The 22,856-nt window shown below is 42.5% G+C and overlaps 1 protein-coding gene across 2 annotated transcripts in view; it reads left to right on the plus strand.

The window, feature by feature from the left end:
- Nucleotides 1–22,856, plus strand: part of PAX3 (paired box 3) — a 99,516-nt gene that overhangs the window by 57,615 nt on the left and 19,045 nt on the right. For both annotated transcript variants that reach the window (XM_058703540.1, XM_058703548.1), the window contains exons 5-7: nt 9,424–9,629; nt 19,932–20,097; nt 21,188–21,402. In XM_058703540.1, the coding sequence (XP_058559523.1) occupies nt 9,424–9,629; nt 19,932–20,097; nt 21,188–21,402 (587 nt within the window). The remainder of the gene's footprint in view (nt 1–9,423; nt 9,630–19,931; nt 20,098–21,187; nt 21,403–22,856) is intronic.

Below are 22,856 nucleotides of genomic sequence, written 5' to 3' on the forward strand. Positions count from 1 at the left end.
TGTGGCACATATGGTCAATAATGGCCTCTCTCTTGGCAATTGTAAATAAAAGTCACTTGGCTCTTTTCCTTTCACGAGAACTACCGTTTTCCTGTTCCCCTTCAGTGTGCAAATTACCTTTCTTTGCTCCATGCAGCCCAATCCCCGGGAAACCAGAACCTAGCTTCCCTGCTTTTAGGGCCATGGGGACTTAACACGGAGAGAGCGAGCTCTGGTTCTTAATTTTAATTATGACTGACTTTTAAGCTCTTGAGGGGGGAAATTCTTATCATGGGAGACTATTCTTAGAAAGCTGTTAACTGATTAATTAGTCAACTAATCAGTTTTGCTAATTGAATAGCAACACATTTTCTTGGGGCTTTCCTCTGTTTCTCTTTGAAATGCTCCAGTGGCAGCGACCAGGGCGTTTTTAAAAAGCCGTTAAACAACTTTAAATAAAAATCCTTTGCAGGGGTGGGGTAGGGAAGTGTCACTTCATCTTTTCCCTCGGTGAGAGAGATTCATGTTGTTGAGAGCAATTCTTGTCACGCGCACCTCCAGGTCATAAACCAGAGGGTTCAAGAAGCCACCGAGGTAATCTGGGGTTCAAGAAGCCACCGAAGTAATCTGGGTCAGCGTCAGGGTCTCTAAGCAAGTAAGGATGCGTCCTGCACTTGAAGCCTGGGGAGGGAGGTGCTGAAACACTTTGGTCACGATTCTGCGGCTCCCCCAGACGAGATGCTGCTGTATCGCGGGAAGAAAAAGGGCCCAGGCAGGTTTTTCCTTAAATGTATCAAGTGCATATGGCTGTTACAGGCCATTTACTGGCGGGGCTGTGACGAACAAGGAAGCATAAGCCTTTCTTTCTGGCTTTGTTGTTACAAGGGAGGCCTTTGCGGTGACCGATGATCAAGCGACGGCCGGCCGGCCGTTGGGACGAACTCCACTCGGAGTTAAGGTGTCTCAGCATAACCTAGCTGCAGGTGCGGCGCGCACCTGACATTGCGCCGAGATCGGGACCTTAGGCTCTGGGGGGTCTTTGGGGCCGTGCTGCTCATCGCCTGGGAGGCAGCTTGGCCGCTCTGGCGGCTCCATAGCTCTTATCTTAAGTAAACACCCAACGGTCCATGTCGTGCACTTGCGAGAACTCCGGGGCGGGTGTGCAGCACGCGCGGCCGGCCGGATTCATAACCAATCTGTACTCTTCTCCCGGGGCGGCAGGCACTCGGGGAGTTGTTGAGTGTCAGGGTTTATTTGTGCTATTTTGATTAGCACCAACCTGGCAGGAGCTTATTTTCCTTCTAATGACCCCGTGCTGCGAGAAGGCGGCTTCCGAGGGAAGGACCTGGGGGCGGGGGGAGGGGAATAGCGTTACATCTCTGCAGCCCCCAAATGGGGACTGCGGGGCAGGGGCCGCAGTGGGGAAGTGGCTGCGGGTCTTAATTAGATGGAGTGTTCTGAAAAGAACCTTTCTTGGAGAAAGCCCAGAATATTCTTGCCACAGATCGTCCTACCTCCTTTTATTTTATTCTTATTCTTTTTTTTCTGGGGGGGGGGGTACTTGTTAAAGATTCTTGGCTGGCACCTTCGGAGAAGTTGTAGAGGCAACAAAAAGCAAAACAGGACCCCCTCCCCTCCACATGGACCACCGATGAGGTGACGGGCCATTTCTCCCTGTTTATCCACCAGCAAAGTAACAGCTCCTCAAATTGTCCCTGAGTCAGGAATTCTGGGAAGTTCTCTTGAATGCTTGATCGTTTGTTAGGTCACTCGCGCACTTTCTACGTCCACCTTTGGATTTGGTCGTCAGTCTTCCCGTGTGTTCCTTTCAGGTGGGTATCTCTTTTCCTTTCTGTATCTCTTTTCTTTTCTTGACCTAGATAGGATTTAAACACACTTAAAAAAAATAATGTCGCCGATTACTTCTCAGCTTGTGAATTAATGTGGAAGAGAAGGTTCCAGGTGCTGAAGTCTCTAGACTGGCTTGGATTAACCCCTACTGTGCATCCATTTCAACCTCCCCCCCCCCCCCCCCCCCCCCCCCGCCCCTGGAAGAAAAAAAAAAAAAAAACAACCAACCTCCCCTTTCTCATCCACTCCCGGCTTTCTTTGTGTCTGCTGCTCCCTGCCAGGCAGGTGTCAGACCCCTGAATGAGGGTAAAATGCCCCGTTGATGGATTCCACAGATGGAGCGTGGAAATCGGTAGAATAGGCCTCAGCCACAGGCCATTTCTTGGGATCCAACAAAAGCCTCCAAATAAGTCAACAAAAATCCCAAAGATCACAAAGGGAAAATGTCATTTGTCATTTACTCTGGGTCTGTGAGGGAATATCAGTCTTGCCTCACTCCTCCTGGCTTTCACCCGAGTAAACACGAGAGAGGTCATTCACATCTCTCTCATTGGAGAAGGGCCACTTCACATCAGAAAACAGTTAGCTGTCCCATCGTCCCCTTCATGCTGGATGGCAAAACTCACAAACGCAGGAGACATTCTGCAGTTGGCCAAGTGGGTGCCTCAAACTTCGAGGTGACCCGTGAAAGACCTTGTGGAATATACCTGCCAGGTCCCCTAAGACCTTCAGATATGGGAGGAAGTGATCTCAGGGAGCTCTCAGGCACGATTCTTACTTTAATTTGTGTTGTATTATTGTTATTTTTTAATCAGCAAGACACAGCTTTGAGTACAAATGCTGATAGGTCGAGCTTGCAAAGATTAGTACAGACGAAAAGACCGTCTGATTTGGTCTGGGGCCATCTTAGAGTGAATGACTGATGATGACGTTCAGCCTCAGAGCCCGCAGAGAGAGATCCCCCCCCCACCTCCTCTGTGTCTGTAAATTGCATCGTATTATATCTGGGACAAACATAGAGTTTAAATGGTTGTCATGTTTTGATTCTTTAATTATTCAAATGAAAGGTCTTGCTGAGAAGAAAGACAGTGTGCCAAATTCATGCTTGTGAATTATTTTGTTTCTCCATTTTTTGCCTGTCTCCCATCTCTGAATTATATTGGTCTGGAAACCAATAATTATAGAAGTCCACATGACTAAATCCCTATAAAATTGAGGTAAGATCTCATGTATAATAGCGTTAACTAGGATGAAATATTTCTTCAGGCTACAGAAGAGGTCACAAGGGGTTAACGGACAAAGACATACTCTCTAATTCTGTAATTCCTTCTTTAATTAAACTTCATGGTTGGTCCGCTGGTGGTAAATACTTCTGCCTTCTCCTCCCAGTCTGATTTGTTTCCGAAGGAAGAATTTGTAATCCTGTGGGGGTAATGATTGTTGCCTATGCTTGACCTCTTTTTCTCTCTCTCTCTCTCTCTTTTTTTTTTTAAACTGATGATGTCCACATTCCCAAGGTTAATCTTGGGAGTTAATGTGAAATCATTGGGGTCACTAAAAATTTGGCTCCTGAGACCTAAAATTAGCTTGAGAGGGAAAAGGAAGAAATGACCTTTCATACAAAGCACGGAACTGAAACACTGAGACACCTGGGGAGAGGTGACTGTTTCCCCGGGATCACTCTGGGGCATGTACTGAATAACTTGTGAATACCCCAACAGATTTCAAGTTATTTATTCCTGCACTTTTGTCTGAAAACAGTTTGAGGTTACTTTACAGGGCTTGAGATCCTTTCACTAAGATGTTTTTAATAGCAAAAAAGAAGGATTTAGTAAAGCTGTAAAATGAGTGATCAGTTCAACTGCTTGTGACCAATAGTATCTTCTAGACTGACGCTGGATCTTATGACCAGGGCTCTGCGATGATTCTTAAGGGAGACTTCAAATGGTCAGACTATTTTGTTTTCTTAAATAAATTCATTCAGCATCTTGGCAAATGGATTAGTTTCTTAGGGCTTTACCCTTGTTTAACGACTACACTTGAATATACAAAGAATTGAATAAATGTTCATTGAATGGAATTAAATTCGATCAGGAAATTGATTTGGTGTCTAATATTAAACGGTTGTGTTTTCATAAATTTCATTTGATTCTAGGAGGTTTTTGAAAACCTGGGACAAATGAGTCATTGGTGGCAATCAGCTAAATAACTTGCATTAGAATTCCTGTTTGGATTTGTTTCTGGTATTTCTCTTCAAAAGGACCGTGTGTGTGTGTGTGTGTGTGTGTGTGCGCGCGCGCGCGTGTGCATGTGTGCACACACACGTGAGAGAGAGAGAGAGAGAGAGAGAGAGAGAGAGAGAAAGGAAGGAACTGAGCACCTATTTAGAACATACCAGGCTAGAAGAAAGAAAGAATGTCCTCCGAAGCCCCATACACCTGGGTCAAATCCTAGCTTCCTTAGTCACGTGATCTGAATAATGTTGTCTCTGAGTCTCAGTTTCCTTTTTTTGTACAAAGGGGTATTTATTTCACAGGGTTTTTGTGTACTTACATTGGTAAGAGAGAGGTTTGCTCCAGGCTCATTGGAGACATTGAATTACACTCATGTATAAGTCAGAAAATGGATTGTGAGGGGGTTTTGAAAATAGAGTCAAAACTTTCAAGGTCTGATAAGAATATGGATTGGGGTAAAATTGGAGAATTATGCAATTTAGAGCAATAGAATCTCCACTCAAAAAGTCATGTATCATATGTTGGTGTGGGTTTCTTATGAGAGCTGTTCTGGAATTTCAAGTTGGGGAACAATATCTCTATTTAATGAATAATAAAGCAAACTTTGTGAAGGCGTGTGTAGAATATGACTGAGTAACTTAAATGCCATTGAAAATCCCCTCTTAATATTAAGGCTAGACAGAAGAAGTAATCCAAAGAGATTATATTACTGAAGAGATTATATTTAATCTAGTTGTTATATCCTGGCAGTCTATTTTAGAGAACTGTCTTGCGGGGTACAAGTCACAGCATTAGAAAAACTGTAATTTCTTTGTGTTGAGCTGTCTGAAAAAAAAAAAGCCTTGTTTTTATTTTGCTGTAATATTTAGGAGGATTAGGTATTTTGTATCTAGTATCTAGAGGAAAGTTGAATATGTGAAATAGATGAACTTCAAAATATTTTTTCTTGTGCTGTTAAAATGTAAGTGTCAGACTTGTTTTTGGTAAAAACGGAATGATTCAAATTCATGACATTATTGTGATTCGTGTTCTGCACAGATAATGCATCTTATTTCTATTGGGTGATACAAGGCACAGTAGTGTTTCCGTCTTTAGAAGTAGCTCGTATCTCCTAGCTGGTAGATTAGTCTTGGGTGGCTGACTTAACATATCTTCAAGCCCACATCCTTTTGGGCTGTACAGATGGGGACAAGTTAGAATTAACTGATACAACTGTGGCTTCATGTTGCCAGAAAGGATCCATTGGTTCAGATAATTTTCCCGCAGAGAAATCAGGCAAGTCATTTCCTCAGTGTCTTTTGAAATGGTGCTTTATGGAGGTTTTCCTAGTTAGGCACAACCATTGGACTGCTCTTGAATAAGCAGTCTAGAAATACAAGTAGTGACTTATTAGCTTGTCAAAGAAAATTTTATTTTTAGTGGCAAAGCCTGTATTATTGAACTCCTAGACGTTCTGAGTCTTTTTAATTTTTTTTTAATGCTTATTTATTTTTGAGAGAGAGAGACACAGTGTGAGTGGGTGAGGGGCAGAGACAGAGGGAGAGAGAGAATCTAAAGCAGTCTCCACGCTCTGAGCTGTCAGCACAGAGCCCGACGCGGGGCTCGAACTTGGTGAACTGCGAGGTCATGACCTGAGCTGAAGTTCGACGCTTAACCAACTGAGTCACTCAGGCGCCCCGTTCTGAGTCTTTTTAATTACTAGCTGTTGGTGATCAACTTTTTTTTTTTTTTTAAAAATCACAATCCTCAGAAAAAATTGATAATTATTTCCCAGAAAAATACAGTTACGCAAATACTTGCAAAAACTTCCAAATAATGTTTGAGGATTTGTGGACTCCTGAACCTCATTTCAGTACATGCTGGGAGACTCAGAAGGGCAGCATTTCCATTTCAAGGTGCAAAATAGTGGCAGAGAAATCAGTGTTGGTCCAAAACTTAAATTCTACCTGGTGTTTCCATTCCGTCATCGTGTGTTTATTGAGCACCTACGGTGTTCCAAGGCTTCCAACAGTGAACAAGATGGAGAGAGGCTCACAAAGCTTATATTCAGGGGGATGTGGATTGTGCAGGTGAAACACGGTGGCCTTGACCCTCAGAATTAACTCTCACTGGTACTCGCAAATGTAAGCAGCCCCCTTTCTTCAGAAACTAGAGGTGATGTTGATTAATTGACCTGACAGTGCATGGCACATCATATTTACTTGGGAGGATTTAATAACCCTAGAGACTCCCAGAGGAAACATGAAAATTTCCACATACTATTATCCTAATGGGATCATAGTCAGAGAAAGGGGAAGCAAAGATTTAAGGTTCTCACAGGCAGAGGAAGCTGTTGGTCAGCCCTTAAATGCTGTTGGGGTTTGCACCTGAATTTACAGAAGACAGAAAAGTCAGGGCAACAGAAACTGGAAGCAGGGAAGGGAAACATTTTATGGTACGCAATGGTCTTAGGAGAATGACTAATCCATTTCTTGAAAAGTGTATTATGTATGTGGAAGTGTTGCTTTGATAAATTACAGCAGGAAAAATATTATATACTGGGGAATTTGGGGAGAGAAAATGAGAGTCTGGAATATTCTGTAGAGGTGGTTCTCAAAGTATCGTTTAGGATCAGCAAAGTTGGCGTACCACCTGTGAAAGCAGAAAACTCTGGAACGGGGTGGGGGCAGCAATCTGTGTTTTCACCAGCTTTTCAAGTGATTCTGATGCTCCAACAGCTCAAGATCCACTGCCCTACAATGATGCACAAATTACCGCTCTTTTAATCGGACTCACATTTATCAAACACATACACACATAAGTTGTATTGGGAGCGTTTGAAGTTTATAATGCAACGTCTGGCACATTTCTTAGCGTGTTACTGCTCCTTTAAAACATTCCCACACTTAAAGAAAGTCTGGTTTTATTTCCTAAGTATCCTAAAACAAGATTTGTATCAAATTAGACCATTTTAGGGGCGCCTGGGTGGCTCAGTCGGTTGAGCATCCAACTCTTGATCTCGGCTCATTTCATGATCTTCTGGCTCGTGAGTTCGAGCTCTATTGGGCTCTGTGCTGACAGTGTGGAGCCTGATTGGGATTCTCTCTCTCTGTCTCTCTCTCAAAATAAATAAAATAAACTAAGAAAATGAGACCATTTTATGTTAAATTAGACAACATAATTGAAAAACCAAGCCTCATGGCTAACATATAGCAGATGCATTATATATGATGCTTCCATTTTGCTTTTACGTACAGGAACTTGTTTTTCTTTAATTTGTCATATAGATTATTAATTCGCTCTCTTAATTTTCAAGTTTGAGTGTGAGTAAATTACAAAAGTATTAAATATTAAAAAATTAAAATTATATTTATGGGTTATGTTGGACGTGTACCCCTTTTGGGCAGCTTATAATTGATACTGAAGTAGAATGAAATTTTTGATTTCTGTAGGGCAGAGTTGTTGGAGTTTAAGATAAATGAGAATTGGTACTTTTTTGCATTTTGTCATCGCTTCTGGCACTACCTGTGTTTCCTCGGGTCCTACAGCCGGGGTGTGCAAAGGAGTTACCTTGACAATGACATTAATGATCTACAATTCCTTCCTCATTTGCAGATAGCACACTTCAGCCCCTTCTCCAGAGGATCCCTCAGCTATTTGGGGAGTTTTCAGAGTGCATTTGGATATGCTCAGGAGCAAGGCCCTTGGGTGTCCTGAGCTCTGCTCAAAGTGTGTGGCCTGAGAGCTCTCTGATGGCCCCCTGCTACTGCCCTGATGTCCAGGGCCTCCGGGAGATGGCTGCGCTCCTGCCCAGAGCCCTGTGTCTGCTGTGCCCACAAACCTCAGAACACTCTCCAGGCTGACAGTTATTGTGTTATTGCCAGAACTCACGGATGCCGTATTGCATCATTAATGCAAATTCCTATCTAATTTCCCGGTTCCTTCCTCTCTTTTGGAGATGCTCATACACTAACTATGGAAAATCTCCTTCCCTGATGCCTGCTAACACAGACAAACTCAAACTTGCTGGGAAGGGGCCTGCAATGGGCCTGGCTTCAGGGACATGTGACCTGTGCAGTCGCCCACTCATGGCCCCATGCTCAGAAGGGCTCTGTGTTTGCTTTTTATGCTCTGTTGTGGCCATCTCACAATTGCGATAATTTTTGAACACAGGCACTCGTATTTTCATTTTTCACCATGTTCCTCAAATGAGGCGACAGCCTCTGGGCAGCTGCTTGCCATTCAGCAGAGACCCAGACTTTGAACTTTTGGTGTAGGGACAGGTCACTAGACTATGCCTGCTTTTTCTGGAGTCAGTTCAGGAGGTTTACATCAACAGTATCTAAACTGTTCTTAAATATTTCTCAGTATCTGGTAATAAGATACTAACCATAAGTATGATTTCTTCTGTAGGAGCGGTAGAGTCTATAAATTTGTTGGGATCCTGTAACAGTTCACTATTATTGGCTTTTTAGATACTACATTAGTTTTGGAATTTTTTTCTTTTTTTAAATTTTTTTTTAAACGTTTATTTATTTTTGAGACAGAGAGAGACAGAGCATGAATGGGGGAGAGGCAGAGAGAGAGGGAGACGCAGAATCAGAAGCAGGCTCCAGGCTCTGAGCCATCAGCCCAGAGCCCGACACGGGGCTTGAACTCACGGACCGCGAGATCGTGACCTGAGCTGAAGTCGGACACTTAACCGACTGAGCCACCCAGGCACCCCTGGAATTTTTTTCTAAAGAACCACCGTTTTAAACAGATTTCCTCATGTAAAAGTTGGAGAGAGTTAATTTGGAACCAAATTAAATGATTCATTCATCAAACACAGATGGAGTACCCATTAAATGTTAAGGACAAGGGCCCTAAAAGTGAAAGAATGCCTGTCTCTGTTTGCTAAGATCTCATAATGGACCACGACTGACAGATGCAGAGAACAATGATTTCTTTTTTTTTTTTTTTTAATTTTTTTTTCAACGTTTTTTATTTATTTTTGGGACAGAGAGAAACAGAGCATGAACGGGGGAGGGGCAGAGAGAGAGAGGGAGACACAGAATCGGAACCAGGCTCCAGGCTCCGAGCCGTCGGCCCAGAGCCCGACGCGGGGCTCGAACCCACGGACCGCGAGATCGTGACCCGGCTGAAGTCGGACGCCCAACCGACGGCGCCACCCAGGCGCCCCGAGAACAATGATTTCTGCCTGGGGGGCCTGGAGACAAAATAGGGGAGGAGGTATCATTTAATAATATAATATTGCAGAGAGGGGCTTGGTGTCCCAGGGAAGACATTGGGAATGGACGTTAGGATTTGAATCTTTAAGGCTTGGTCACCCTTGTTTTTTGACCCCCATTTTATCACCTTCTCTGTCTTGTGCCTTTAGCCTCGGCACCCCAATCGGATGAAGGCTCCGACATTGACTCCGAACCCGATTTGCCCCTGAAGAGAAAACAACGCAGGAGCCGAACCACCTTCACAGCAGAACAGCTTGAAGAACTGGAAAGAGCTTTCGAGAGAACCCACTACCCTGACATTTATACCAGGGAGGAGCTGGCCCAGAGGGCGAAGCTCACGGAGGCCCGAGTGCAGGTACTGACTCCGGACAGCCATGTCCTGATGAAATCCGGACAGGAAACAAAAAAGTGTTCTCTCATCTAAAGCGGATTTGAAACCAAGAAAATATGTGAGTGGAGGCACTTCATTGTGAACTGTAGCCTTTAGTAGTATAAAGGTCCCACCTTTCTCTCTAGCACCTTTTTAAAAAAGTTTATTTATTCATTTTGAGAGAGAGAGAGAGAGAGAGAGCAGGGGAGGGGCAGAGAGAGAGGGAGAGAGGGAATCGCAAGCAGGCTCTGTGCGGTCAGCAGAGAGCCCAGTGAGGGGCTTGAACTCACAAACCGTGAGACCACGACCTGAGCCAAAACCGAGGGCCAGATGCGTAACCGACTGAGCCACCCAGGCACCCCTCTCTCTGGTTAAGTTGCCTCATCTGGAAACGCTGTGTTCTTCCTGGCGACTTGACTTTCATAGTCAAAGTGAGGTTGGAGACTCAGCAGTGAACCGGTCAGTCGATCTGGTCTCTAGACTGATCAGTGCATCTCATATGCAGCTGATTACCTCTCCTGTTATAGACTTGTTCAGAAATAGCCTCTTCCAGGCTTCAAAGCCTCGTCAGAAGAACTGTCTCATTCAACTTGGCTTTCCGTGTATCATAGTGCTAACAAAGTGAAGGAACGCTAAGAGGCATTAAGAGAAATCTCTCAAGGAGCTGCAGTCTAATATGGTTAATGAAGTCAGCACAAATAATAATAATAAAAAACCAGATATGATAAGTACCTTAAGACAGAAAGAGTGCAGTGAGAGTTAAGAAGAGGAAAGAATGAGATCTTGCCGGAGTAACAGGAGAGGCTCACGAAGAAGGCCGATTTAAGATGAACTTTCGAAGCTACAGAGAAATTCACTGGCCAGGGAGGGTGGGGCGAGTACAACGTGAGTCAACACACGAGTTACAGACCTGGTGACATTTCATTTCCATTCATGTTGAAGGCACAGTGAATTGTTCAATTTGGCTGGAGGCTAGGGAGAGGTAAGAGGGGGCAGGGAGGAATATAGTTGGACATCTAGGCTGAGGACATCCTGTGGAGGGCTTGGGTTTCAGGGGAAGGCTCTCACAGTTGATGTGATAGGCAGTGGAAGCCGTGGGCATGAAACGGGTCAGTGGCCGTGGGAGTGGAAGGGAAAGGACGGTGGCCAAAGGTATCCAGAGCTGGAATGTAGGCAACCGATTGTGTAAGCAGGACGTGGATGGAAGGGTGAGTGAAGAGAAGGGCCACAGATTTGGGGAAGTGTTACGGTGCAAATGTTTTACAGCTGGAACTATTGAATCTCTCTACCTGTTACATTGGGATACAGTGTTCCTCTCCAGAAATGACCACCACTAACCACAAATTATGATAATATGTGTACATAAATACTGTATTATATGATATATGTAGTGTATGTATTCTGATATTACATATAACAGTGTTACAAATATGATATACCTCAAATCTAATTGTTTTATTATAGTTCTGTGATGACCTGATTTAAATCTGAAGTCAGATCCATTCCTATCTCTATTCTTCCAGCAAACTTTTATTGAGTGCCCACTAGATTCCAGGATTTGGTCCCTATACTCCCTATTGGTCAAGCCCACATCCCGAGTCTGTCCTTTAGACAGACAGAAGACAGCTCTAAACTCGGAGTCAAAAAATAAGCCCGGAGTTTAAAGAAATCAGACAAAGAGAGTGACGGGAAACTAAAAGAATGTTCAGTGTTGTTGTACCTCGTTCCTGCCTTTGCCAAAAATAAGGACGGGGGACAGAATAAATCTCAAGCCCTTGCAATTTGCGCAGTGCCCTGCATTCACATCTGGCTCAGTGAATGTCAGAGGAGAGTGAGAAAGGCCCATTAACTTGCAGAGGACATGGGATCAAACCAATAAAGAGTGGTTCATATTTTTCTATACAGTGACCTCCTCTCCAAAGCAGGGCCCTCATTAACCTAACAGCTGTCCTAATGTGGCTTTAACCCGGTGACTCTTTACATTCCTTATAGCTTCATTAGTTCCCTTGAGACACATCATGTCTTGCACCACAGCTATGATCTACAGCCTAACAAATTCCCTACAACACCCGGCATATGGATCTTTTACTTAACACAGCAGGAAAAAGAAGGGAGTAGTTAATCACTGATTAAAATGCCAGAACAAAATCCTTTACTTTTTAGAAGGATCTGGGAAAGCAGTAGCAAAGTCAACTCAGTTTGAGTGATAGCCAGAAAGTGTGAGTTAGTTTAATTTGGGGCACCTGGGAAAACCAAACACCAAACGAACCCCCCCCCCCACCTCCAAACAAGTCTACATTCTATTTTTTTCCCCTGAGTAAAATATTTCTAAAGTCTTCTGGGTACAGATGGCATTAACGTATAATAACTTAGGCGTTTGTCAGTATTTCATAAAAATTTGTTTAGACAGTAGCTATGTTGTGTTTATCACAACTGAATCTGAGTACACAATCTAAGAATTATTGTACACCAAAGACTGATTTGCCCAATTCCCCTCCTGGGTATCATTATGCAAATAATGGGAAGCATTCGTTTTGTGGGGAAGAATGCAAATATTTATGATGTGCAAAAGTTTTGGTAAATATTCCATCTGAGAACTCCACAAAGCAGAGAAGTATCACTTTTCCCACCAGGATAATGGAAGACAGCAAAGGAAGCTGTTGGAGGAAACAGCATTTAATTAGGAGTCACAAGATGTGGGTTTTGGTCTCAGCTTGCCAAACGTGTTTTGTTGAGGAAGTCACTTGATTCTGCTGTAATCCTGCTGGCTTCAGTTTTTTGTTGTCGTTGTCGTGGTTGTTGTTTTGTTTTGTTTTAAAATATGGGATAGGTTAAATCAGATGATCTCAGTTTGGGTCCACAGATGACCAGGATAATCATGGAAGAACTTCAAGAAATCTAGGGGACTTGAGATTTGTACACACAATTTTGTGCCTTTGCCTCTGTGTGTGTGTGTGTGTGTGTGTGTGTGTGTGTGTGTGTGTATGCATATACACAAGCGTTAACCAGAGAGGGGTCCCTGACTTTGTCATATTCTCAAATGTCATCTTCCCCTCTCCCATCCCCCAATTAAAAATAACTAAGGGGCACCCGAGTGGCTCAGTTAATTGAGCATCCAACTTGATTTGGGCTCCGTTCATGATCCTGGGATCGCGGGATCAAGCCCTGTGTTGGACTCCACACTGCGCATGAAGCCGGCTTTAGATTCACTTTCTTGTCTCCCTCTGCCCCTCTCCCCTGCCCTCTCTTGCTCTCCTTCTAAAATAAAATAAGTAAATAACTAAATATCTAGGATGCATGATTTCTCATCAGTAATTTGAGATTCTCAGGGAAATCCAATAGGGACTGAGTGATTGATTGATATTTAATTTCAGTATAGTTAACACACAATGATGTATTAGTTTCAGGTGTACAATATAGTGAAATTCAACATTTTTATATGTTATTCAGTGCTCATCACAATAAGTGTCCTCATAATCCCTTTCACCTATTTCATCCATCCGCCACTCACCTCCCCTCTGGTAACCATCAGTTTGTTCTCTATAGTTTAGAGTCTGGTGTTTGGTTCATCTCTTTTTTCTTTATTTTATTTCTCAGTTTTCACATGAGTGAAATCATATGGTATTTGTCTTTCTCTGACTGATTTCACTTAGCATTATAACTTCTAGATCCATCCATGTTGTTGCAAATGGAAAGATTTCATTTGTTTTTATGGCTGAGTCCATTGTATGTATGTATGTATGTATGTATGTATGTATGTATATATGTATATATGTATATGTATATGTATATCTATCTATATATATATCACATCTTCTTTATCCATTCATCTATCGATGGACATGTAGGCTGCTTCCATAATTTGGCTATGGTAAATAATGCTGCAGTAAACATAAAGGTGAATATAGCTTTTTTTTTAATTTTCTTCTTTTTTTTTTTCCAATATATGAAATTTATTGTCAAATTGGTTTCCATACAACACCCAGTGCTCATCCCAAAAGGTGCCCTCCTCAATACCCATCCCCCACCCTCCCCTCCCTCCCACCCCCCATCAACCCTCAGTTTGTTCTCAGTTTTTAACAGTCTCTTATACTTTGGCTCTCTCCCACTCTGACCTCTTTTTTTTTTTTTCCCTTCCCCTCCCCCATGGGTTTCTGTTAAGTTTCTCAGGATCCACATAAGAGTGAAACCATATGGTATCTGTCTTTCTCTGTATGGCTCATTTCACTTAGCATCACACTCTCCAGTTCCATCCACGTTGCTACAAAAGGCCATATTTCATTCTTTCTCATTGCCACGTAGTATTCCATTGTGTATATAAACCACAATTTCTTTATCCATTCATCAGTTGATGGACATTTAGGCTCTTTCCATAATTTGGCTATTGTTGAGAGTGCTGCTATAAACATTGGGGTACAAGTGCCCCTATGCATCAGTACTCCTGTATCCCTTGGGTAAATTCCTAGCAGTGTATAGCTTTTTGAATTAGTGTTTTCATATTCTTTGGGTAAATATCCAGTAGTAGAATTACCGGATCATATGATAGTTTTATTTTTAAGTTTTTACGGAATCTCCATAGTGTTTTCCACAGTGGCTGTACCAGTTTGCATTCCCACCAATAGTGCATGAGGGCTCCTTTTTCTCTACATTCTCGCCAAACACGTGTTTTCTTGTATTTTTGATCCAATGGGAATTTGAAGCCATCCAGCAAATCTGTGTCGTTCAGAAGTTACGATAGGTATGGAACATTTGGGCCTGAATTCCGTAATGATGCAAAAATATCATCACCCTGAAATTCTCAGCAGGAGTTTGCTCTTGGGGTGAATGAAGATGCATGCAGTTGAATTTGCCTTTCTGTGTGTTCACGGTCCTCTGACATTCCTCAGCGCCTGGCGCTTCTCCTTGTCAACCTTACCCATTCTTCCCCCCGCCCCCAACCTGTTCTCTGTACAGTGGTCACAGCTGGAAAGCAGCACTGGGAGAGTGGGATGTGGAAAGAGAGGGGGTGTGGAGTGAATGAGAAGGTCCAGGGATATTGCATCTTATCCTGAATTTACCTACTTGGAAAGTACTATGTTGGCATTGTCACATTACACATCGCTGAATGTTGTGTTTAATCAAGCATTTTAAATGTTGTGAATTCCCTTTCTAAGCATTAAGTATTATATCCTCTCCCCATTTTTCCAATTACATTTGAAATAACCCATCTGGAATAATGTAGGTTAGCTTGCCTTTGAGAACCACACCAAAAATCTGAACCAGTAATTTCTTGATGGGCAAAATTAGACTTACACCATGGGATAATTAGCACTAACCCATGAAACTTGGAAGCAAATTTAACCCAAGTCTCCATTCAAGCCAAACTGGCTTTCAATTATTTGAGGTGTTATTTGGGCACTTTCCTGTTTGCTCATGGGCACAAAAGGCTTTGGCTGTAGACCACAGAGCTAGGAAGACAAAGCAAGGGTTTAATTCTTGGGTGTCTAAGATAGTGACGGCAATGTGATGTTTATACTTCATAGCTCACTTTTTTATTTTTATTATTTTTTTTTTACATTTGTTTATTTTTGAGAGACAGAGAGAGACAGAGCATGAGCAGGGGAGGGGCAGAGAGAGAGGGAGACACAGAATCAGAAGCAGGCTCCAGGCTCTGAGCTGTCAGCACAGAGCCCAATATGGGGCTCGAACTCACGAACCGTGAGATCATGACCTGAGCCGAAGTCGGACGCTTAACCGACTGAGCCACCCAGGCGCCCCAATAGCTAACTTTTATTAAACACTAAATACTTCCTAGGTGTTCTTTCAAGGGCTTTAATTGTAGTGTCTTATTTAATTGTCACAACAATCTTGTGAAGTAGCTTTTTGTTTCTCCCACTTAGAAGATGAGTAAGCAGAGGTCCACAGATAGTCAACAATTTGTTCAGGGTCACAGAGGTAGCAAGGTGGGGGGCATGGGATTCAATTTTTGCCCGGTCTGCATTGAACCTGGGCGAATAAAAGGTATTATTGTATCTTTTAAAGCACAAAGCTTTCTTCAACTTGTATTGTTGAAAGTCTGGACAAATTGGTTACTTATGTGACCCAAGAAGAGAAAAGTTTAAGAAAGCCCTATTCTCTTTTTGTGGATCATTCTCTTTTTTCCCCATAGTTATCATGATGTGATGAGGATCTTTCAATCAATTTAAATTTTGCTTCAAAAATTCATTGGATATTACAGTACCTCAGAAATGGGTCTGAAGATCATTTCCAAAGGCAGGAATACAGCTTTGTGGAAGGGGTCTGTAGAGGGACCAGTAGGGAAAGATCCGGGGGCAGATGAAAACGAACCAGGTGGCAGTTCATCAGATGAATTAAAAACTTGCTTTGAGGGAGGGTTTTGATGCCCTGTGGTATTATACAGGTTAATTATCAGCATTTAGCTGTAGCTAATATCATTATCAACCAACGTATGCCTCCTGCCCCACTTCCTTACCATGTTAGGTGTTATGTGGAAGGCCAGGTAATGTGTGGGGAGGGTGAGATTACATTGAATTATAGATCATAGACTTACATTTAACACGTAGGTAGCCAACTTTGTAAAACTTGTTCTTTCTGCCCTACTGGCTAAGAAATTGATGCAAGACCCATATTCTCCTTTGGAACATCAGAGGCCAGTTTGTTTCTGTTGCCCATGCTATTCTTTTCAGAACAAAGAGCAGTTTCTAGTAATTGTAACAACTGAGTCATAAATGCATTCCACCCGTTTCAGATGAAGTTATTCAGTGTTGTGCACTCACCCAGTTCATTTAGTAGATGAATCATTGATGTTTAGGAATTAGTGATACAATATTGAATACAATGTTAGTGATACAACATAAGACCTCTGAACGCTAAGAGAATGTCTTTCAGTCAAAGATGGGGTCATAACAGTACCCCAGGATCCCTGTGCTTGGTCAGTTTAGATATTGAAAATGAAGGTTATTTCAAGGACACTTTTTTCCTATTAAAAACAGTAGGTACGTCTTTTATGAGTTTCAAAGTAGAAAGGAGGCAAGGACTACTTTCTGATATATATATATATATGTAATTATAAAATTATATATAAAATATATTACATATAAAATTATATATACTATTGTTAATATATATATTAATGTTTCTTTTGGCAGATACAGCTGGTTCTAGGAAATGCAGAAGGCTGGCAATGGCAAGATAATAAAAAATCTGGTTAAATGGCTAGAGACAGGAAGGACAGTCCTTAGTAATCTCTGGTTCTCTCAGGAATAGCCCTCTGGATTTATTTAGCCTAAATTTAAACATCATTTAAATTCCTTCCACTGGCAAACTCTTGAACCTCCTGTCGAAGGTTTGTTTTGCAGTAAAGATTTGCTTCCGCAAATGATTTCTCGTCATCTTTTGTTGTAGGTATAATAGATATCGCATTGTAAATACTTTAAGGAACTTTTAAATACAACTCCTGGTAGGTTTACTCAGTGTGTCTTCAGTATTTGTATCATTTTGGAAAAATGAAAAGAAGACCCCAAAAAACCATACATCCCTAGTCTTTCGGATGCCTGAAGATATTTGTAGGAAGTCATGATGTTTCTTATTATTTCTTGTTTGAGCAAAGACATTTTTCATGTAAAAAAAAAAAGTGGGTTATGGAGGAGTTAGAGTGATCTTGGATCAAAAGTAGGTTGAGATTGAAGGAGTGATCAGGCATCACCACCCACTGGATAAATCAAACTTGGTTTACTTATCTAAAGGTTACAGAAGGAAGTTGGCACAGAGAGGTCGGGAGCATGTTCTGATAACAATGGAAGTACGGACTCAGTTCTTCATAAACGATCTCAACAGAAGAAGGGAGGATAGCTAGTCCAAATGAGTGAACTTTTGAAAATTCAGCTCTCTTCCCAGCCTACAGTGCACATAGGTGTCAGAGATCACTTCACCTGGGCTGAGTGTGACTCATTAATCTGAAGGGTTTGTAATATAAAATACGACCACGGTGTGTGGTATAGTACAATACACTCAGGCTTGAATACAGCCCACATTCCTTACTCTCAGCCTCCTTCAGCCCCAAACAGCTTGTTCTAAGCACTTCTGGGAGTCATGATAACAGATGCTTAGCTTTGCGGTGAGAAAACACAGTTGATACAAACCTGAAATTGACTGCTTGCTGTTCATGGTTCTATTATCCCAGGTGGCAATTTATTAAGTTAAGTAAAACTCTAATTCAATTATGTATCAACATGGGAAAATATTGACTTACCTTCTTTTCCTGTTGGAAACTTAAGGAGGAGTATTAAATGCTAGTATTTTGCGGAAGTTCAAACAGCTTTCCTTACCAGTGTCTTACAACATGCCAGGAGAAGACCAGACTCCTTTCCAGGCAAATGCTTGGGTGAATCACAAAAGTTTAAGCAGATACCTTGGCAAGGCATTTGTTAAACTGGGTTTTCTTGCTCCAAGATGGAGAAATTCTTCCCCCCACTCTTTTAAAAGTTTCCATAACTTAAAAAAAAAACAAAACAAAACAATTAAGTTGTCTAATTGTTAACTTTGCTCTGTAAGGAAATCAGGTCTTACCTTTTCTTGGACACTCTGGTCTCCTGTATTATCACCTCCATCAGGAGTGACCTTTTGTTAAAATCATATCCATATTCTAAAACGAATTCAAATTCCGTCCCCACTCCAAACTCTCCCTGATTCTCTGCATTTCCAAATATGGAGCTTCTGCTTCCAGGGAGCGATTATTTTGGTTTCCTTAAGGGCTCTGTGCATTCCAGAGGACAAGTCTGAAAGCTGCTGGAGTGCAGGGAATTCTGGCTTATCCTGACATTTTATTCATCCCTTTTTCCCTCTGACCCCCAAGCACAGTACTTTATCCATGTGAAGTTTTCAACGAACTTCTGATATAGGACTTAGACTATCTTTAGTTGGTAGAAATACTCTCTAATTTTTTTTTAAATTTTTTTTAAGTTTATTCATTTATTTTCAGAGAGACAGAGACAGTAAGAGTGGGGGAGGGGCAGAGAGAGAGGGAGAGAGAGAGAATCCCAAGCAGGCTCCGCACTGGTAGCGCAGAGCCCGATGCGGGGCTCGAACCCATGAATCCGGGAGATCACAACCCGAGCCGAAACCAAGAGTCGGCTGCTTAACTGACTGAGCCACTCGGGTGCCCCGAAATACTCTCTAATTTTAAGGGAACGTCACATACACACTGTCTCAAATCATCCAAAGTTCCACATTTAAGGGGTGCCTGGTTGGCGCAGTTGGTTAAGCGACTTCAGCTCCGGTCATGATCTCATGGTTCGTGAGTTGGAACCCTGCGTCAGGTCCGTGCTGAGAGCACAGAGCCTGCTTGGGATTTTCTCTCTCCTTCTCTCTCGGCCCCTTCCTGCCCTCAAAAATAAATAAACTTTAAAAAAAGGTTCCACTTTGAAGCTGCAGCTGTAAGAATTGAGCAAGATGATGGGTCCCATTAAAAGCCTTATATCACAGTTGCTTAACATTTGGGTATACGGTTACATTTCTCACCCCTATGGGTACCATTTCTCCGGCTACTTACTTTGAATTCTTTCAAGGCATTTTACTATATTATACCAAAGTTTTTCTGAGTATATGTGGTTATCATAGTGCTTGGCATAGCGTAGTATAGGTGCTTTAAGCTGTTGTTGAGAGAAATAATAAACTAATTATTTAAGGGATCTTCTTAGATAAAATGCTTTCATTTCTTGAAATACTTACCTCTTTGGCATGTATTTCCATTAAGACCAGAACAATGTGTCAGCTTTGAAAGAGATGGTAAGATGGCTTCATTTAATCAATTATCACGATGCGGGAGCTATGCTTATAACATAGAAACGCTAAGCCAGGCTGATGAAAATATTAAAAATAAGTTAGCATGATAGGCAAGCCCTAATTAGGACATATGTCATGTACGGGTCCGAGAGGTGCTTGTGTCCTCGCTCCGATGTGGAAAGAGATCGAGGTGGGTAGGTGTTGCTGATGGGGACAGTGGAGAGCTCCTGTGGTTTCCAGTCATGCTCGGCCATCCCTGCCCATGGTCGCCATGGGGCTTGTGGGGGCTCCGCGGGCCCGTGGTCGGTCCTGGAAACCCCTCTCCCAACCCCTGACATTGAACTCTCCTTTCTCCCCTGACAATACAACACAGAAGGTAGAGGGCTCTTGCGTCTATTTGCCCCGTCCGTAAGGGGCCTTTCATCTGTTTTAGCATGAAAAATTCTTTAAGAATGTACTATTATTTCATCAGTGAAATCCTCAAATTTTAAATTAAATCCATAGGTTTGGTTTAGCAACCGCCGTGCAAGATGGAGGAAGCAAGCTGGGGCCAATCAACTGATGGCCTTCAACCATCTCATTCCGGGGGGGTTCCCTCCCACCGCCATGCCGACTCTGCCAACATACCAGCTGTCGGAGACATCTTACCAGCCCACAGCTATTCCGCAAGGTATGGAGGAAGGGGGAGTCCGGGGGCTGAAGCGTAACTCCCAAGGCTTTCTCTGCTGCTTGTTTTACACAGCCAGGGGAACCCGGGGCGATGCTGACATTGTTGCTACTTGTAGGTTAATTGCATGGTATCAGGTGATCCTACATGTACCTGTCACATTTCAGAAACATAGTTGGCTCTATGACATTATTTGGATCTCTCTAGATGAGCCGTGCTATAATGTAATACTATTTCATTATTTTAAAACAAAAACAATGAGACCAAACAAAACAGCTCTCCTAAATCAATATGGGATTAGCTTTGGCTTTATTAAAGTTTTACTTCGTTTGTACTCCAGTCTGCAGTTAACTAAAGTCCTATGATGGTTACTAACAATAGTAATCAAGCGAAGGTAAGCTTTGATAAAGTCACTGCTGGATGGCATACAGAGGTAAATGGGATAAGTGATAAATTACTTGGGTTTAAGAAAGATAGCACTGCAGACGTTCCACATGAATATTTAGGTGCTTCGAAAGTACGTTTGACCGGGGGCACCTGGGTGGCTCGGTCGGTAAGCGTCTGACTCTTGATCTTGGCTCACCGTTGGTGAGTTCGAGCCCTGCGTTGGGCTCCGGGCTGGTAGCAAAGACCTTGCTTGGGATGCTGTCTCTCTCCCTCTCTCTCTGCCCCTCCCCTGCTGGTCCTCTCTCTCTTTCTCTCTCTCTCAAAAATAAATAAACATGAAAAAAAAAGAAGAAAGAATATTTGACAAGAAATGTGAGCCTTGCGATTCTGACACTGGTTAATCCTTACCCTGATCAATAACATTCGCTACCAAAATAGGCTCGTTATCATTGTTAATGTGATTTCTGCTCTCGTTTTCTGGGTGAGTATGCCAGGAAAGTATGGACGTCAGTTACGTACTTGCGCGTAAGTGCAGAGATGTGGCTGTGGCTGTGGCTGTTATGAGTGGCTCTATATGCATGTTGTGGAATGCAGTTTGAAATTACTGTTTGGTCTGAGCGGTAGATACCGCTGGTGGCTTGGTGATGTGACCGTCTTCTGCTGGCCTGCACCGGTGCCTCCGAGCTGACAGTCTTCTCCCTTGCAGCCGTGTCGGATCCCAGCAGCACCGTTCACAGACCTCAGCCTCTTCCTCCGAGCACAGTACACCAAAGCACTCTTCCTTCGAACCCAGACGGCAACACTGCCTACTGCCTCCCCAGCACCAGGCATGGATTTTCCAGCTATACAGACAGCTTTGTGCCTCCGTCTGGGCCCTCCAACCCCATGAACCCCGCCATTGGCAATGGCCTTTCACCTCAGGTCAGTCCCGTGTTTCCAGACAGACGATTTGCTGTATACTAGAACCGAACAGTCAATTCCCCGAGGCGGTCGTATAATGAATTGCCAAATTTAAACCATAATGTATTCTTTCTACAAGCCACATGATTTCAGTTTTCTGGTTTCCTTTCTCTCCACCCTTCCTACGGGCCCGTATCAAAAGTTGGAGCTTGGACTTAAAACCCAAGTGATTTTTAAGGTCATCGTGGATATTCTGTGTTTACACCGAGTTGTCAAGGCAGTGGTTGGCTCCACTCCTAGGTCTGAGCTTTGGGTCAGAAGCTCACACACATTTGTTGTTGCTGTTGTTGTTTTCAAAAAGGTACGTGATCAGCTGATACGGTTGTGAACAAAAGCACCCAATATGAAAACACCAAAGCTTTTATAAAGCGATTGGAGGGGAAGCAAACAAATTGCGTGGGGAGAGATCAGCTGATGACTACAGAACTCTGGGATAAATGAGTTATAAATGCACAGATTAGGAGAATTACTGCGACTTTGGGAATATATAGATATTTGAATGTTGTAATTGTTTTTCTAATTTGCATTGGACTGTGAGCCTTTCTTCAGAGATCATATTAATAAATTGCCTTGGTAATTGCATGTTGGAGGGTTGGATAAATTTCCTACATGTGGCATCTGTGTGAGGTTGACATTATTAGCAGTAGTTTAAATACAGATCGCTTGATTTTATTAGGAGAGCTCTTGGCCCAGGTGGCAAGGATAGCTGCCCACTAAATTTGGAGAAATGTCACAAAGGGGTTGCAATCTATAATTGCAATCGAGAATCTCTTCAGGGCGGAGAGTGAGAGTTTTAACAGCTTTATCTTTTCTTCACCCCCTTTTTCCTCTTGGTGGTGAGAAAAACAGAGAGAAGCTCAGAATGACAGAAATGAAAAGTGAAAAGACAATTATACTCAATTACACACTAATCACCGACTATCACCGCTGCCTAAGCACCAAGAGGGCATTCTAATAGGCAGAAAATGAGATTTTAATGGCACAAAGGGTGGCCAAAATAACGACTCATATATCTTCGCCTTCTTCGTTTTCTTCAACTTGTGGTTTGTGTGTTGGGAGTGCAGTTCCTGGGCTCTGCACGAGGGTGATAACTCTGAGCAGCTGAAAAGTTCAAAGCCGTCGGAGTTGAAAAGAATGAATAGCAAAGGCAATGAAATAAACATTTCTGCCTAAAGGCAAAAGTTCACAAATCCTTTTTTGTAACAGTCAATGTAATTAAGTTTCATAGATTCCTATAGCACATCCTGGGATAAGAAATAAGAGGTGGCTTTAAACCTCGGCTGAAAAATAACAACATGAAAACAATGAACGTGCTTCCTACAGGACTCTAATACATTGAATTTCCAAGTGCTGGCATTTGTAAATGTGCTTTTGCATGAAAATCATAGACTTCGATTAGTAGATTCCTCTTTAAA

The sequence above is a fragment of the Neofelis nebulosa genome, chromosome 2 (assembly GCF_028018385.1).
Source record: "Neofelis nebulosa isolate mNeoNeb1 chromosome 2, mNeoNeb1.pri, whole genome shotgun sequence".
NCBI lineage: Eukaryota > Metazoa > Chordata > Mammalia > Carnivora > Felidae > Neofelis > Neofelis nebulosa.